The sequence below is a fragment of the Stigmatopora nigra genome, chromosome 4, assembly GCF_051989575.1.
Source record: "Stigmatopora nigra isolate UIUO_SnigA chromosome 4, RoL_Snig_1.1, whole genome shotgun sequence".
Classification (NCBI taxonomy): Eukaryota; Metazoa; Chordata; class Actinopteri; order Syngnathiformes; family Syngnathidae; genus Stigmatopora; species Stigmatopora nigra.
In genome coordinates, this window is record NC_135511.1 from 19,342,539 (window position 1) to 19,359,157 (window position 16,619).

Genomic DNA, 16,619 nt, shown 5'->3' on the forward strand with positions numbered 1-16,619 from the left:
AAATCTGATTGGTCAATTGTTTAACCAATCGGATTTCACGTTGGCCACAGCAAGGCCATCTGCCAGGTGTTCCTCGTTGCTTTCACACACACACACACACACACACAGACACGCACACACAAGCTAGAGCTAGCAAGCTGTATCTGTAGCCAGCTGTATAAGCAAGTTTATTATTGTGTTGATTTAGTAGTGCTTTTGTCAATCCACAATGAAAATGGATTCGCTTGGCCTTGGTCTTCTGTCAAAGCCGTTTTCAAGGCGGACTTTTTAAGAAAGGCTGGAGTCGGACAACTGGGAAGCTTGCGAGCCAGTCTCAAGTGGGAATGGACATTTTCAGCCCGAAATCCAAGCAAAACTTCTGCCAGATATACCACAGAACAGAATCCACTTTCAGCATCGGCTTTAGCTTCGATGGCGATACGAAAGAACTCGGTGCAACTCAAACGCACGGATAATCTCTACCACATCAGTCGTGGAAATCTTCTTGAGGAGGGATTTGGTGGACCAATCAAAGGGATTTGGGGTGAGTCAAATAAGCTTCATTTTCCTAAATAATATTTCAGTTTGATGAGGTTATTATGGATGCTTGATTTTTTTTTTGTTATGATGGAGTTTGTGGACAAATGAAACTGATTTTGAGTGAGTAAAATGGGGTTAATTTTCCTAAATAATATTTCAGTTTGATGAGGTTATTATGAATGCTGGATTTTTTTTTTTTGTTATGATGGAGTTTGTGGACAAATGAAACTGATTTTGGGTGAGTAAAATGGGGTTAATTTTCCTAAATAATATTTCTATTTGATGAAGTTATGATGGATGCTTTATTTTTTTATGTGTCGCCGCTATAGCTGCAATCAATCTTTTTACAGCCATCAAATAGTTATTGAGGGTTGGATTGATTCTTAACCTGGTTTGAGGCGGCGAGCAAAGCCCAGCACTTTCATATATTCGCATTTGCTGAACCCTACGTTAGCCTCAAATATTGTTTTTTTTTTTTCTTCCCAAATTCAAGATCCATAAATTCCTCACAACACTGATTGGCCAATCAATGTCTCGTGATGGCGTATAGACGCGTGTCCGGAGCTCCGCGTCAGAGGCTCCGGCGAACCCCCGATAAGGACTCACCCAAGCCAGGTTAAGAAGCACCGATTTTCCAGGTAGCGCCCCCGAAGGCCCAGCCGGGAAATGCACGGCCCCGCTACTGAAATGAAGAAGAATATGGCAAGTTTATGGTTTCCCCTGGGAATTTGATTGATTTATTTTCTGCCGGCAATTGACGTCCGACTTCTTTGAACGGCCGGTTGAAACAAGTTGGACGTCTATTGGCGTCAAAATGGAGTCGCCCCTTTCACCAAAGAGCGCAAATGGTCCGGGCCGACAGTGACCCAGTTGAGTTAACGCTAGCTAACCATCGAAAAGACAGAAAGTCCGTCCGTCCGTCCAAACCGTCCGCTTCAATCCCGGCCGGCCGGCTCCCTCCAAAAGGATGGAACCGTCCTTCGGACGGCGAGTCAAAGGTCACCGGCGCGCTCAACAGTTGCCCGAATTGCGGAACTCGCCGTTTTCCGTGATCTGCAAGGTGGACGTGTTGCTAGGCGACAGGCCGTTCCTCTGCTGCGGCACCCCGTAGCGCTCCTTGAGTTGGGCAAGCGCCGCCATCAGGCGACCGTTGGTGGCGTCCAGGTGGGCCAGCCTCTTCTCCTGTCGCACACGAGCGAGCGAGCGAGCAACAGACGAGCGAGTAAGCGCAAACGACGTTTGCGCCGATCCCTCCCACACGGTAAACGGCATCGGTCCCGGAGCAGACCTGAGTCTCGATGATCTTTTGCTTGGAATCCACCACGGCCTGCATGTCCGAGTGATCTTTCTTCAGCTCCTCCTCCACCGCCATCAACCTGCGACAAGCCCCAAAGAGCAGCCCGTGAACAGCGCGCAAATGCGGACTGCGGCACACGGAAAGAATCTTCAAGTCGCTTATGGTTTGGTTTGAAAAGAATGCCAACGGTCACCCGCTCATTGAGTATGGTGACTTCAAAATCAGGTTAGCCGTGCGTCAAATTTGTACTGCGGAAGAAACCTGGTTTTCTGCTCTACGTATCGGACCGGATAGCCCAACGGCGTGACTATCACGTGGTTGCGGGCGCAAGGCCTCAGTTCCCGTGGCCGCCGTCGGCCATTTGACATCCAAATGTGCACCCAATAGCAAGAAGGAATAGCAATGGTGGATTTGTAGGACGCAGCGAGCAATTGAGGGCTCACCTGCTGATGATGCTGTTCATCTGGAGATCTTTGTCATCCTGAAGCCTCCTCAGGCGACTCTCCGTGTCCTCCAGCCGAGCCTGAAGGGGTCACGGGAAATCTCTTGAGGTGCAATTTTGGCTTTTTTTTTTTTGAACATTCAAGTCAGATATAGCCAAGACCTTTCCTACCCACGAGGTCAAACCTCGGCCCACGCTACTCCGCGAGCTTTCCGACAATCCCGCTGGCGCGCGAGACGGAGAAGTAGCCGTGGCAGACTGTAACTCCAACCCTCTAACCCAGGGCCAGGCAAAGGATGGCATGAAGGGTTTTGTTCCAATCCCTTAAGAGGAAACCTTTCCACAATTGTGGTGTTCTACCAGTGCAGTCTGGTGCTTCTACTTCCGGCACAAGCCGGCTTGCTTCAACTGGGTGGGTGTTTGTGCTGGATGGCTCGGAAAAAAAAGCTGCAAACACCCAGCAGCTTTTCAGCACCGCTTTGCCCATTCCTGCGCCCCAAGCCAAACCAGTAAAAGTGGCTCCAGTAAAAAGCTGTCCGTGTGGAAATCTTAACCCTTACACCAAGGGGTCAGGTCAGCCACAGAGGTTAAGGAGAGCCCTTGCCCGCGGTTCAGTCTTCGTCCCCCAACTTTCCCACTCCTCCGACACACCCAAAAGCTTAGTACGCAAACTAGGCCCGCTACACACCTGGTACTCCTGCAGGAGGCGCTGGTTCTGCTGGTCCTGAACCAGGAGGCGGGACTCGCACTCCTCCTGGCGCAGCGCCGCCACGCGGAGCTTCTCCTGCAGCAGGGCGATGTCCTGCCGGTACTGCCGGGACGTGGGTGTGGCCGTCAGCGCGGGGCCGGGAAAGCGGGCCGGCCGGCCGGCTCACCTTTTCCGCCAGGGCGTCGTCGTGGCGATCGTCGTCCGTCTCGCCGTAGGCGCTGGCCGAGTTCATGTTGAGGAGCCAGGCGGCGGTGCGGTCCAGCGCGCACGGAGACGCCGCCTTTCGGAAGGCCAGAAAGACACGCAGTTTTCAAAGGCTAATGGCTTCAAAGAGCCTCTTCAAAAGCCACTCGAAGGTGGGCGCGCTCACGCACTTTGTTGCCGGAGCGCACTTTTTCCGGACTGTCGCCTTTGGATGAAGACGAGGCCTGGCGGAGACGCGAGTGCCCCCCGCCATTGCCATTGCCACCGCCGCCATTGCCACCGCTCGCCCAATCGGGACTGGACGACATCACGCTCCCGGAGGCCGGGCGAGGTGGAAGCGCCCCGGGCGGCGTGCGGCCCCGCGGGGGCGCCGAGGAACCCGGAGGCGGCGGGGGCGGCGGCGGCGGTTGGTCGATGCGCCGCTGGGGGCCCGAAGAGTTCTGGCGAGGAGGGACGGCGCCGACCACTGAAGTGGCTGGGTCGGTTGTGGAGGGGACAGACGGATAGAGCTCGCATCAACAGGAAGTGACCCAATCATGACCGGGCAACCGTGTGCAATAAGCTATCTGTAAATGGGTTAGGGTTATCAACGGGAAGTGACTCACAGATGAATGCAAATGTACTGGAAGTGAGGGGCACAAGGTCCCAAAACATGCAGAAATGAACAAGAAGCAGGGGGGGTGCAAACCTACAGCTTGGAGTGGGGCTACTTGGGAAATCAAGGAAGGGGAGCAGGAAGTGGAGGGCTTCAGACCAAGGTAATCAAGGAAGGAGAGCAGGAAGTGGAAGGGGTTCAGACCAAGGAAATCAAGGAAGGGGAGCAGGAAGTGGAGGGGTTCAGACCAAGGAAATCAAGGAAGGGGACCCGACGTCAAGCCAAAAGGAAGACCACTCACCCGGGGCGTTTTCCGACAGCGTTCTCCGGTTTTGCTCGTCTCCGCTGCTGCTGCCGGACAGCCCCGACAGGCGCTCGCCCCGCTCCCCGCCACCCGGCACGCCCACTTGCATCTGCGTCAGGAAGGCGGGCTTGGGCGCGGCCGAATCTCCGCCCTCCGGGGGCGGGGCCTCGGCCCGCCGACGCGACGACATCTGATAGACGGGATTCTGGAAGGACAGCGGCAAGAGCCCCGGCCCCCCCCAGTGTCCGTCGTCCGGGGCGTCGCCGTCCTGCAGGTCCACCAGGGACAGGCTCCGCCCCTCGGCGCTCAGCTCCCGCCCCGCCCTCCCGAAGGCCGCCTCGTCGTTGGGCTCCGAGTAGGACGAGCTGGGTGCCGGGGAGCCGCGCGAGTCTGAGGAGGAAATAGGCGGGGGCTGACGTCGGGTCAGAGGTCCCGAGCCGGCCAACCGGCCGGGGGCGGGCGGGCGGGCGGGGTTTGTCCATTTGAGCTCACCCGACGCCGGCCGCAGGCCAGAACCTTTCGTGACAAAGTACAAATCTTTGTTTTCGGGGGTCGGCGACGGAAGTCGGGTAAAGTCCAACGGGCTGCCAAGAAAGACAAAAAATAACAGTAGCGGTAGCAACAGCGCGACACATGCCAGTGGGATACTGGGAAGGCACTGCCACTGTATACTACAAATAGAGAGAGAGAGAGAGAGAAAGAGCACGTGGCTAATCTATTGAAATACGGCCAAAAGAAAACCACCTTCTGGAAAAAAAGTGGCCACGTAACGAGAACAAAAAAAATCCAAAACACGCCCACTTCCACCGTCAAAGGCCCCGAGCCTTGGCCCGACGGACACTCACCCGCCGTCCGGTCCTGCACCGCGCTGCTGGCCCAGGGAGGGATTGCAGGCGGCCAGAGGTGGAGAAAGGGGCGGGGACAAAGGAGGCGGAGACACCAAGCGCCGGCGCTCGGGCGAGGCGCCTTTTCCGGGATGAGCCCCGCCCCCGGGGTTAACCAGGGCCGCCGACACGTCCCTCAAGATCCGGGGAAGCGGATTCAGCTTGGACAAGCACGACTGTGGCAAAAGACGGACGGACGGACGGGTCGTCGTTAGGTCTACGGTCGGACCCGGCCGACGCTCCCGGGCCGCCACGCCGGCCTTCCCACGGATCGGAAGTCTACTCGCCGTGGACCGGTTCCTACGTGTCCACCCATGAGGGCGATAAGATTTTGCCGGGTCCGGGGCTCACCTGATCCAACTCGGCCAGCGAGGCGTGCAGGCAGGAGAGCTCCCGTCCCAGGTCCACGTAGCCGTCAAAGCCGGCGGCGCTGTGGTTGAGTCCCTCGGGGTTGGAGATCTCCTGCAGGAATCGCTGCATGCTGCTCCACTGCCGCTCCACAAAGTCGTTCATGAAGAGCATGTACTCCTCTTTGCTGCCGAACCTGCCGGGCGGCGAGACGGGCGGAGATCTGGAAGGGTCGGCCGGGAGGGACGGGAGGGAGAGGAGGGGAGGGACGGGAGGGGGAGGAGGGGAGGGACGGGAGGGGGAGGAGGGGAGGGACGGGAGGGGGAGGAGGGGAGGGACGGGAGGGGGAGGAGGGGAAGGACGGGAGGGGGAGGAGGGGAGGGACGGTTCTGCCCCCCAATGGCCACGCGTCTAGTCGGGAACAAAAAGCACAGGGACCCACTTGCTAAAGTTGGCCAGCGTCTGGATGACTTTGGCGATCAGTGTCAAGGTGCGGGCGGTGCGCTGGTCCGGGTAGACCTGGGTCAGCTGGAAGAGCGACGGCGACATGACGGCCGGGCACAGGAAGCGCAAGAAGAGCGAGGCGCTGATCAGCCGCTCGCTGATGTCCGCTCGGCCGCGCCGCGCGCACTCCTGACGCCACGAGGCGAAAACCTCCTTCAGCTCCCGAGGAAACACCCTGGAGAGGGGCGGGGACGGAGGGCGGAGGGCCACTTGAGCGCCGGAGTTGGGGCTTCCCGGGACCGGCGGCGGCGGCGTGGTCGCCACCTGTAGGAGTCGAGGATCTTGCAGAAGGCCAGTTCGCAGCACATCCTCAGGTTGGCCTGATGCTCGGCCAGCTCCGAGTTGGAACAGCGAGACGCGTCCACCTCGCAGTTCTCGTCCGACTCGTACAGAGCTCGGACGAACTCTCCTGAAGACGCCGGACGGACGCTCAGCGTCGGCCCCAGAGCCAGCCCGGCGGCAGAGTGGCCCCGAGGGGCCCCGATTCAGCCGGCTTACCCAAGGCGTCCTGCAGGTACTTCTGTCCGATCAGCTTCAAGTACTCCTCGATGCTCTTGGTGGCCAGCGTGTTCTCTCGAAAAATCAGCTGATCGTTGTCCCGGTAGCGGTCCACCTCCGACATCATCAAGTCGGTGAGGAAGTCCTGGAGACGACGAGCGGCGGGAACGCCGCCAAGTGTCACCTTTGCGGCTCACGCGGCTCGTCGCTCAGACTAGTGAGCCGGAGGTGTCCCAGAGCGAGAGCCGGTGGCAAATAGCCACCAAAATAACCCCCCCCCCCCCCTCCCCCATCCTCGGTCAATCATCGTCCACCCAACTCCCTCCGTTCCTCCACGCCTCCCTAGCTGGCATCAGCCGATGCCAGTGAGCCCGAAGGGGGCCGAGAAGAAGGAGGAAGGGAGCGCCACCTCCTCACCTCACCTTAGCTTTCCCGGTGCTGTGCAGGATGTGGACCAGCGCCTTGGCCACTTCCTCTTTGGCCCTCAGGCCGATGGAGGCCTCCAAGGTGTTGCAGAGCAGGAGGTAGTTGGCGCTGATGAACTCGGCAAACTCTTTGTACTGCTCCATGGGGAGGATCACCACGCTCTGGTAGCGCGCCTTCACGCGGACCGTGGGCACGCCGGACTTCCCTGCCGACAGGGCGGACTTTTACCGGGCCACCTGAGGCGGGCCTGCCGTCACGGGAAAGTCGGCGCCCTCCCGACGGTGCCCTCCCGACGGAGCCCTCCCGGCGGCGCCCTCCCGGCAGCGCCCTCCCCGGCGGCCGTCTCACCTCGGACGGCGCTGGGCGTGCTGAGCGCGTACCACTTCTCGATCAGCTGTCTTCCCGTGACGGCGGCCACGGGAATGTTGACCAGCCCCACGTAGCTGCTCTTGTCCTTCTTGCGCTTGCGGTCCGTCTCTTTGTAGACGTGCAGCGTGACGGCATCCACGCTGGGCAGTCCGCCAAAGTCCAAGCGTTCGCCCCAGAAGACGTTGTCCGTCTTGCTCTTGCAGGACGTGCGGGCGTACAAGCTGTCGTCCAGGCACACTTCGCAAAAGTACCTGGAGGGGGGAGTCGGAGTTTTAAAATGCGTGGGCCTCGGGATCTTTCTGCTGCGGGAACAATTTTGCGCCACCTTTTTTTGGGCGGCAGGTCCTTGGCCTCGATGACCCAGAGCGTGAGGAGGTTGTCCACGCGTCGGCTGTTGTCCTTGTTGGGCTGCACGGCTCGCCGCAGATTCTCCATCCACTTGTCGCGCTCGGCCGCCGAGCGACACGAGAAGCACTTGGTCCCGGTGGAAGCCGTCACCTGAGAGAGGGAAGAAACGGCCCGGAAACGGCCCGGGAACGGCCCGGAAACGGCCCGGAAACGGCCCGGTGAGAGACAAGTGACGGCTGCTACACTACTCTCATAGGCTGGTGTAGAATACGCTAGCCTCCGACAGGACAAACAGACAGAGAGAGACAGAGTAGACTACACTACTTACCTCGAAGCAGTAGTCCTGCCCCAAAAGCGAGGAGTGGACGGCTTTGATGATCACCGATTGGTCCATTTTCAGCTAGGAAGAGGCCACGCCACCTAACAGCGACTCCCGGCCGCCACGGCGCACGGCACGCCTGGACACATTGACATTGCGCTCAGCAAAATTCACAGGTCAAAAATATTTATTTTCTATTTTCAGATTCATTATGACCAGGGACATTTTTGACGCTCCATTTGTTTTGCAGAGGACTTAGCCATGGACATTTTTTTCCAACACTTTTTGTTGTTTTGGAGCTTTTTGTGCCTTCACATCTATTTTTTTTATGATGAAACTGGATGCCACCGACTAGACGTCCAATCCGTTGAAGGCGGAGGGCCGACGGCCAACGAACATTGTCCGTTGACCAGCCTCCCACTTCAAAAGCAGTGCTCAAGTCATTTTCGCGCAAGCATGAAAATGAGCGGAATGACCTCGGGGCGGCCATGTTGGTAGGGGCGACTTTCCCATCCAAGTCGGGGTGTCGATAGGTAGTGGTCTAAAAGTTGATTTCTCTAGGCAGAGAGATGATTTCTGGCCTTGAGACGTGACTAATGTTTGACCTGGAAGCATCCACATCTGAAGGCTTCCTTTTGGTGTCTGAGGGCGGCGGCAGACACCAGATCTTTTCCCGTGCGTGCGCATCAGAATTTCCGCCAGCTTAGCCACATGCTAATGTAGCGGCGCGGCGATCTGCACCCGCGCACAGTCTCGCGCACCGACACGCACTGCGGATGGCGCGTCGAATAAGAGCACAAAGGAGAATGATATATATATATACTCACCAAACATCGTCTCGTGGAGGAGAAGCAGGACCGCTTAGAAATTCACGATGACTGGACGGACACAAATGAGGGAGAGTGACCAACCTGCCGATCTTGCGAGCGTGCGTGCGTGCGTGCGTGCGTGCGTGCGTGCGTGCGTGCGTGCATGTGTGTGCGTACGCGTGTCTCCTAGCTACTGATGTTGCGGTTCCAGCATCAGCATCAGCCAGCCAGGGTTGCCAGATTGGGAGGGGGTGGAACCCGCACATTGCCTGTTCATTTCAGCTCGCCGTCTGGTGGTCTGGGCTGGGAAGGGCCAATGAATGAACTACTCTGCTCCACCTGGCAACCCAAGCGGCCCCTCCCACCAGGGATCCTGCCCTACTTTCCATCTTTAAAGGAAATGCAGACGACATTTTCTTCTACTACTTCAGTCCTCCGTTCGAACTAGGAGCGTCGGATGCTGTTTTGCACCCCCCCCCCCCGCCGTTTGTCAGTAGAAATAACTATGATGGATTATTAGGGCTCCCCAAAATAAAAGTGAAAATGAAAAAAAAATCTTCCCAGTAGTACCCTAATCTCGATTTGTTTAGTCATTTTAATTGTATTCATGTTACGATTTTGTTCTTGTAGTCCGATTGTTTTTTGTACTGTATTGAAGAAGAATTTTGTAGCCGTGTTGCCAACCCTAATGGGTTGGAATACACCACAGTTTTCTTTCAGGACGGTTATCCCTAACCCTAAGCTAGTGACCCGCTCTGTGGCAGCTCGGCGTGCAGATAGCCGGGTAGCGTTAGGGCTAGGCACAACCCCCTAATTGTAACCCGGACGCACCCACCTGCCGGTGGCTGCCAGCCCATTGTTCCCGGCGTGCCCGCCGCACTTGACTTTTTCCACCCAATTCACCAGGAGAAAATCCAAGTCCCTCGGCACTTTGACAATAAAAGAGAGGTCAAGGTCCCAGGTTATGGTTTATTTCGGAAGAAGGAACTTACAGGAAGCAAAGGAAAAGCGCTTCACGCCAAAGGCCAAGACGACAACAAGGAAGGGGGGCGGGGCTCGCCGGGCAGTCCGCATGGAGACGCGCGCTCGGCGCCACTTCCTGACGTCAACGCTGTTGCTCCGTCAAAGCGGCTTTGGCTTTTCCTCAGAAAAGCTCCGCCACGTTAACTCTCCGGGTTGCCCGTGACGATTGAGGAGGACGTCCGTGCGGTGGCGTGGCTTCCGATGGGACTGGCGGACGCCCATCAAATAGTGGGCTACTTTTGACTCCATGGGAACGGCCCACCTTTTCGGTCACTTTTGTCCGTGTGTGGATCACTCAAAGAGGTCCCGTCCAACCAAGGAGCATTCACTTTGCGCCGGCGCCCCCCCTCGTCAAAGCGATCGGATGCCCGTCGCCGACAGTCGGTCGGTTCAAACCTTGTTTCTTTTTTTTTCTTCTTCTTTTTTTTTGCTACTTGGCACCTCGTGTGGAAAACCCAGTCCTGGCGTACGGTGGGAAAACCCCAGGTTCATAGCGTACGCATCGTGAGCAGGGGGATGTGGGCCCCAACTCCAAATGTGGACTGCCAATCAAAGGCTTCTGTCGTCCGGTACCTTGGATGGGCTGGCTTCCTGCTCAAGCGGTTCTTCTTCACACCATACGGCCAGTTTGCACCAGACCTACACACACACACACACACACACACGCGCACAACTTATTGACTTATTGATATGGCTTTGTCTCATTCTTTTTCTCTGACTTTTTTGGAATGTGAGAGGAACCCAGAGTACCCGGAAGTCCACACAGGTGGACCGACCTAGAACTGAACCCAGGACCCCGGAGCCGTGAGGCCGACGCACTAACCACCCACCCAACCGGGCTGCCTTGAAAACAAAATCCTGGCAAAATTGGCCAGTGGAAACTCCTCTTATTGACGGAGATGAAAAAGTGGAACGGCCCCGAAGAAGCCGCCGCCACTGGCGGAGGGCGGACCTTTGTCGGCTACCGGCAGGACCTTGATGTAGGAGGTGGGCACGTATCCTTCTTGCTCGGCGTTCCGGCGTACGCGCGTCCAGCCGTCGCCCTTGTCCTCCTCCACCACGTTGAGCAGCTCGCCCTCGCACATGGACAGCGTTCCCTCGTTTTGACCTGCGGCGTGGCGACGGGGTCATTTTCATCGTGCCGCTCTTCGGCGCCCTCCCTTTCCTTTTGGGGCCCGGCTCTGGGTTTTCCTACCTTGGAAAGGGTAGAGCGACTTGCAAGTTCCGATGCTCGGCAGCGGCTCCTCGTCTTCAAAGTCGTCGGCGGCGGCGTCGTCGTCGTCGTCGTCAAAGTCGGAGCTTCTGGACTTGGAGAAGCGGACTTCGCCCTCGCGCTCCTCCGCGTAGCTGCCGTCGGGACTGCCGTGGAGCGGAGAAAAAGTTCCAGACCGCGCCAACATTCCGTTTTTGCGGTTTTGGGTTCGACTGAAGTTGCTGCTCACCTTTCTCTGCTGTCTGGGCTGGTGGCAAAGCGGGAAGACGGCGGACAGGCGGCGCTCAGGGCGTGCCGAGCCTCCGCCAGCCATGCCTAAAAAAAAGGAATCAAAGAAGAAGTGAGGGGTGTCCAAACCACAGCGGCACAATTTGGCGTCAATTGCATTGGTGGATTAGGCTCCATCGCCAGCAATCAATCAATCAATCCCAAGAGCCCACTTCAGCAGCGTCAGAGCGAGCCACGATGGCTCGGTCCTAGTTGACGTGAGCCCGCGTGGTCCGGTAGGAGTATTGGGGTTTTTCCCGGAGACGAGACATTTGGATCCAAAAGAGGCGCTACGGCCACCTACCTGGTTGTTCCTCAGCTCCTCCTCCAGCCCATGCAAGCTACGTCTGACCTCGTCCAGGCGTGGTTCCAGGGCGGCGCCGTCCCCCAAGCCGGGGTTCTGACGATACACCGCCTTCATCTTCACCAGGGCCTCTCTGGACCAAGAGCGAGCCAAAGTTAGGCTAGCGCGAAAACAACGCCGAGACAACCTGAGACCACACGTAGCGTAGCATAATGTAGGAAACCTAACACGGCGTCACGTAGCGTAGCATAAGGTAGCGTAACGTAGCGTAGCATAAGGTAGCGTAACGTAGCGTAACATAATGTAGGGTAGCGTAAGGCAGGGTAGCGTAGCGCAGAGTGAGGCATCGTAGCGTAGCGCAGAGTAAGGCATCGTAGCGTAGCATAGCGCAAGGTAGCGTAGAGCAAGGTCATCTAGCCTGGAGCCCGACGACGACGCTCAAAGAATCAATGTCAATGCATAGCTAAGTGAGCCGCTTGACTCGCCTTTGCTCTCGCTCCCTCAAGATTTCTCGTCCGATGCGGTGGATTCGGTTCTCCAGTTTTTTCCGCCGTTGCTCGGCCGGAAGGTGGCTGCAGTCCGATGGGGCGGAGCCCTGAAAGCGTGGCCAAAAGCTCGCAGGTTGACGGCGGCCCACTGCCACGCCCCCAAAAGGCGCCCAATTGACTTACCAGTTTGAGTGACAGCTGTCCGTCAAAAAGAAGCAACGGAGAAAAGAGCTTTAATGGCGACGCTAACATGCATGCCAAGCCTAAAATGTTTTCAGTCAATATATTTTGGGAATTTGGAAACGGAAGGGTCAATCAAAGCAAAATGGGCACATTTTACCCCTCTCTTGAGATTCTTCAGGCACTGCTTCCTGGTCCGGGAGCCGGAGTTAACCAGGTCGTTGAAGCGCTGCGCGATTGGCTCCCGGACGGACGGGGGCGGGGTCAGGGGACTCCCGGCCACGTCCCCGGGAGAAGGCGAGGCGGGCGGCGGCGGTGGCGGCTGACGGGGCGACGACAGCAGGTTCAGCAGCTATAAAAAAGGTTCAGGCTGGCTCGGGGGATGGCTCAAGCGGGAGGCGGCCGGGTCGGACGGGGTCGGACGGGGCCGGGCCGGGCGGGGCCGGGCGGGGCCGGTCGGGGCCGGGCTTACTTTGGTCTTGCGGAGAAAAGGCCACAATTTCTTGCCCGGTCTGCGTCCCTCCACACGGTGGTCCAGGTAGCTGGACTCGGAGACGCTCCGCCTCATGGAGGCGCAGCCAAAGTCCTCCGGGTCCAGGTCACCCGGTGGCTCGAAGCCGGACTTGAAGGCGCTCACCACCGAGCGCGTGTCCTGAAACCGTAGGAAAGTCGTGTAGGGAATAGAAGAATAGACTTGCGGGGGGCAACAGAGAGCGGCAAAACACCAGCGTGAACATGATCTGTTCAAAATGAGGATCATCGCCACGTCTTTAGCCAAAGTCAAAATGAATGGATCCATTGTCGCAGAGGCAAAAGCACACAGAATGGCTTGGAAGCCAAGTCTGACAAGGCATTAGCCCACAATTGACAAGGCCACGGGCGCAAACTCCGCTCACCGTCTGTGGCCGGACGCTTTGGGCCACGTCCATCATGGCGTCCAAACAGCGGGCCAGGTCGGGGAGGGACTTCTTCTCGGCCGTGGCCGACAAACGCATGGCCGAAGCCACGCGCTCGATACGCCGCTCCTCCATTTCCTGGATGCGCTGAAAAGTCCAAAAGAATTCTCTGAAAACAATACTCCAGTGCTGAAGAACTGCTGTCATTTCTGATTGGGGTTTTTATACCAAGTCGGGCACAATGAACACCTTCTTAGGAAAGAGTAGCGTAGCTTCCAGACAACTCACATTTCTCCAAAAATGGAGTCATCGGAAGAAAATCCAAATAACCTCAATTCAATGTCACCGTAGACTCCAGTACAGTCGTAGCCCTACTTACGGAATGAATTGCTTCCAGAACTGTTTTGGTAACTTGGAAATTTGCCAAGTAGAGCGCTACAATTAAATGTAAAAGCTCTAATTGGTTCCACGGTCCTCACGCGGCTACCAACTAAACCGGGCCGGATGGGCAAACCCGGTCCTCGAGGGCCGCCGTGGGTGCGTGCAGGAAGTGACCAAAATGTTGTTCCAAGCGATCTGACACAAACATTACTTGAATCTTTTTTTCGTATCTCCAGTCCCTCACTAGCATATCAAAGATTTCCCAAGCTGAAAATGTGGGACCTAGAGGCATTGGTAAGTAGAGATACGTACGACTGACTGTACAAGTCACCTGCCCGCCTCGTCATCTACAGCATCAGCGACGAGCACAAGCGCTCATTTCACCTGGTAGATGACGGGCACCAATTTGTGGTAGTGCTCATGCTGGTCTTGGTTGAACTGCTTTAAAGTCTTCAAGTATTCCTCCTTGGACTCTTGGGCCGTTTGGGACTTTTGTTGCGCCACCTGGCGAGCCTGAAAGAAATACAATGGCAATGACGACACGTCCCTGGAACAATTCCGCCGCTCAAGTCTTTCCATTACCTTGAAGGAGCAGCGCTGCCGACACGCATGCAAAGAGACGGGGGGCGTTTCCCCATGATTACACTCGTTTAGTTACTCCAAAAGCCGGTCAAAGCTAGCCATGGTCTGGCGGCCATTTTGGTCACCTTGTCGTTGGCGTCCACGTTGTTGTCCACGTCCATCTTGTTGCACGCTAGCTGCGCTCGCTCCGCCTCTTTGCTGTCCCGCTCAAAACGACGTTTGCTCTGCGAGGACATTGGAAACTCGATTCATCCTTCATTCAATTGTTGCTTTTTTTTACATTTTTTTTACAATGTATATTCTTCCGTTTCCTCCCGAAATGGCCCAAATGAACGAGAGGTGAGATGAAATAACCCAAAATGAAAAGGAAGTCACCTGAAATAGCCCTCAAGAGACAGGAAATGACCCGGAAATACCGTAAGACTAAGCGGAAATGCTGCATAATGTAAAGGAAGAAGAGACCAAATGTACAGGAGGTGACAAACAAATATCCTAGCGGGAAAAAAAGGCAGCAAAATAAACAGGAGCTGGGTGAAGAGTATGGATTTATCATGCCACTGGACTTTTTCCGACTCACACTTTCCAGTTGCTTCCAGGAAGTCTCCATGTGCTGCTGGGCACGGCGGCCATCTTGAAAAAGCTGGCGACGGGACAAGAGGCAGGCACGGTGGGAAAAAGGAAAGCCCTGGCGCGGCCAGCGCAACCTTACCGACTTCCTCTCGGCCTTGATCTCTTGCGCGAACCTGCCCAGGTCGTCGGTCACGTTGCCGTTGAGGTCGTCGGCGACTTCCTCGTGCCGCGCCGCCAGATCTCCCAGCTTCCCCAGCGTGGCGCTAAAGGCCGCGCACCATGTGTACCTGACGGAGGCCGGGAAAATCGCCTTAAAGCGTGTACTCCTTTCCAGTCACTTTCTAATAAAAGGCACCACATTCAGCAGGAAACCACCTGAAATATCCCCCAAAAGAGCGGGAAGTGACTAAAAACGCCCCAAATGCCCCCAAAAGAGCACCAAGTGACCGCCAACGCCTCGAATGCCCCCAAAAGAGCAGGAAGTGACCAAAAAAACGCTCCAAATGCCCCCAAATTAGCAGCAAGTGCCCAGAAATGCGCCACATTCCACAGCCGCCGTCTCTAGGAACGTCTGACCTGCTGTCATCTTCTCGGCTCCTCTTGGGAAGGTACTTCTTGGAGAGGCTCCTGCGTGAACAATTGGGGCTCAATACATGGAGGACAGAGCGGCTAAAGTGTGTGGCCAGCTGGCCAGCTGGCCAGCCAATCACCTGATCTGCTTGGCGTAGTTGAGTTCAATGTCGGCTCGCTCTTTGACGAACTTGGTATATTTCTCCAGGAAGTCGATCCCCCAGCCGGTGTGTTTCTCCAGGTTCTCAAACTGGTCCTGGGGTGGGGGAGGCAGAAAGAAAAACTACTCCAGTAGACTTTTTAAAAACAATACCTAATATTCAAAGTATTTGGTATAGTAGGCCAGGGTTAGACTCAATCGACAGTAAGGTTATTGATTTGCGGGCATTCACGGGTCACTTGCTGTTGATTTGATGGAAATTAGTTCCTTTTTTTCCCTAATCTATAATCCTTATAAAGCGCGATTTATGGGGGTGTGAATCTGTGTGTGTGTGTGTTAAGATTCTCTGGCTAAGTTTGTCCAAACGGTGCAACGTAGAGAGTGGAAAACTCGATGCGAAATGAGAACTGCTCTTTTTGCTCATAATTGGTGGAAAGTGACGGCGCAAACGTATGTAAGGAATGCAAAAAAACAACAACAAAAAAGTGATGTATAATAGTACTTACCAAAGTATATGCCCTTTAGGAAAAAGTCAGGAAAAGTGACAGTAACACACAAACATTGCTTAAGTAGGTAACATTCGTCAGCCTTTCTTTTGTAATGGACTTTTTAAATATTATTATTATATCTCCCGGCCCTAGTCCTCACAAATAAATGTAAATAAACAACCCCCTCGAAACCCCCCCCCCCCCCCAGAAACCGTTATCAGTCACGTCACAGCGGCGTTGAGCAAGCCCCGGCTATAGCGCCCCCTGTAGGTCATTTTCTGTCGTTAACCGTCCAATTATGCAGACGTTCGCTGATGAACGAGCGACGTCGCCTCGCCTCGTTCATCCGCGTGCCTATCTCCCCCTACCGCAGCCTGCTGAGGCGCGTGCACGCGAGAGGCGGCCCTACGTCCTTCACGTGAGTGCAATGTGACGCAAGACGGGCCATGCCAACTGTCCCGTCCGTTCCCTGACCCTTTTGGACTACGTACCCACAGTTCGGTACCCCAGTTGACGCTCATGTCGCTTCCTCTCCTCCGTCCGTCCATCCGTGCGTGCTTGCGCGCGCGTGCAAAAGGGATGCTCGCGTGCGTGAGTGCGTGAGTGCGCCCGCCTGAGCATGCGCAGTGGCCGCTTCATTGTGTCGGTCGAAAAAAAGACAGGGTGCCAGGTTGAGGGAATGTCCCGCCTCGTTGGGATTGCAACAAAAAAAAAACGAGCAGCATCCATGCGCACGGCTGTACCTAGTGCTGGCAGTCGCTAAAAACAAAGTGGAAGAGCGCTGAACAAGTGTATACCAGACCATGTCCTTTTTTGATTTGCATTTTGACATTTGAAGGAAAACTTGTGGTGATATCATTTCATCCTCATTATTTAGTGTACTGTTTGCTTGCTGGTGCATAACTTGAGACTAAACCTAATA

At 55.9% G+C, this 16,619-nt stretch overlaps 2 protein-coding genes across 2 annotated transcripts; both read right to left on the reverse strand.

Annotated features, from left to right (window-relative positions):
- Positions 1-144: 144 nt before the first annotated feature.
- On the reverse strand, positions 145-8,691 carry LOC144195003 (disabled homolog 2-interacting protein-like). Its single transcript, XM_077714305.1, has 18 exons — positions 8,594-8,691; positions 7,776-7,905; positions 7,425-7,597; positions 7,079-7,350; positions 6,727-6,935; positions 6,305-6,449; positions 6,071-6,215; positions 5,745-5,981; positions 5,306-5,498; positions 4,916-5,130; positions 4,563-4,654; positions 4,068-4,460; positions 3,342-3,646; positions 3,134-3,247; positions 2,947-3,069; positions 2,260-2,339; positions 1,808-1,895; positions 145-1,701 (listed from the first exon to the last, which is right to left on the reverse strand). The coding sequence occupies exons 2-18, from the start codon at positions 7,839-7,841 to the stop codon at positions 1,531-1,533; spliced, it is 3,021 nt and encodes a 1,006-aa protein (XP_077570431.1). The 5' UTR covers positions 7,842-7,905; positions 8,594-8,691; the 3' UTR covers positions 145-1,530.
- A 1,223-nt stretch (positions 8,692-9,914) lies between these two features.
- LOC144195803 (formin-binding protein 1-like) lies at positions 9,915-16,328 on the reverse strand. Its single transcript, XM_077715648.1, has 18 exons — positions 16,189-16,328; positions 15,190-15,305; positions 15,056-15,106; positions 14,619-14,766; positions 14,487-14,549; positions 14,035-14,133; positions 13,910-13,924; positions 13,712-13,840; positions 12,947-13,093; positions 12,523-12,702; positions 12,211-12,402; positions 12,054-12,068; positions 11,868-11,977; positions 11,383-11,515; positions 11,041-11,126; positions 10,794-10,957; positions 10,551-10,706; positions 9,915-10,237 (listed from the first exon to the last, which is right to left on the reverse strand). The coding sequence occupies exons 1-18, from the start codon at positions 16,243-16,245 to the stop codon at positions 10,209-10,211; spliced, it is 1,890 nt and encodes a 629-aa protein (XP_077571774.1). The 5' UTR covers positions 16,246-16,328; the 3' UTR covers positions 9,915-10,208.
- Between the last annotated feature and the right edge of the window lie 291 nt (positions 16,329-16,619).

Bases quoted from the DNA above. Each gene is read 5' to 3' on its own strand.
- LOC144195003 (XM_077714305.1), bottom strand. From the start codon at position 7,841: ATGGACCAATCGGTGATCATCAAAGCCGTCCACTCCTCGCTTTTGGGG. The intron at 5,131-5,305 runs GTGAGCCCCGGA...CTTTTGCCACAG, and splicing joins CGCTGGCCGAGTTGGATCAG to TCGTGCTTGTCCAAGCTGAA. The intron at 4,461-4,562 runs GTGAGCTCAAAT...TTTCCTCCTCAG, and splicing joins TGGCCTGCGGCCGGCGTCGG to ACTCGCGCGGCTCCCCGGCA.
- LOC144195803 (XM_077715648.1), bottom strand. From the start codon at position 16,245: ATGGACGGACGGAGGAGAGGAAGCGACATGAGCGTCAACTGGGGTACC. The intron at 12,703-12,946 runs GTGAGCGGAGTT...CTACGGTTTCAG, and splicing joins AAAGCGTCCGGCCACAGACG to GACACGCGCTCGGTGGTGAG. The intron at 10,238-10,550 runs GTCCGCCCTCCG...GTGTGTGTGTAG, and splicing joins CCTGCCGGTAGCCGACAAAG to GTCTGGTGCAAACTGGCCGT.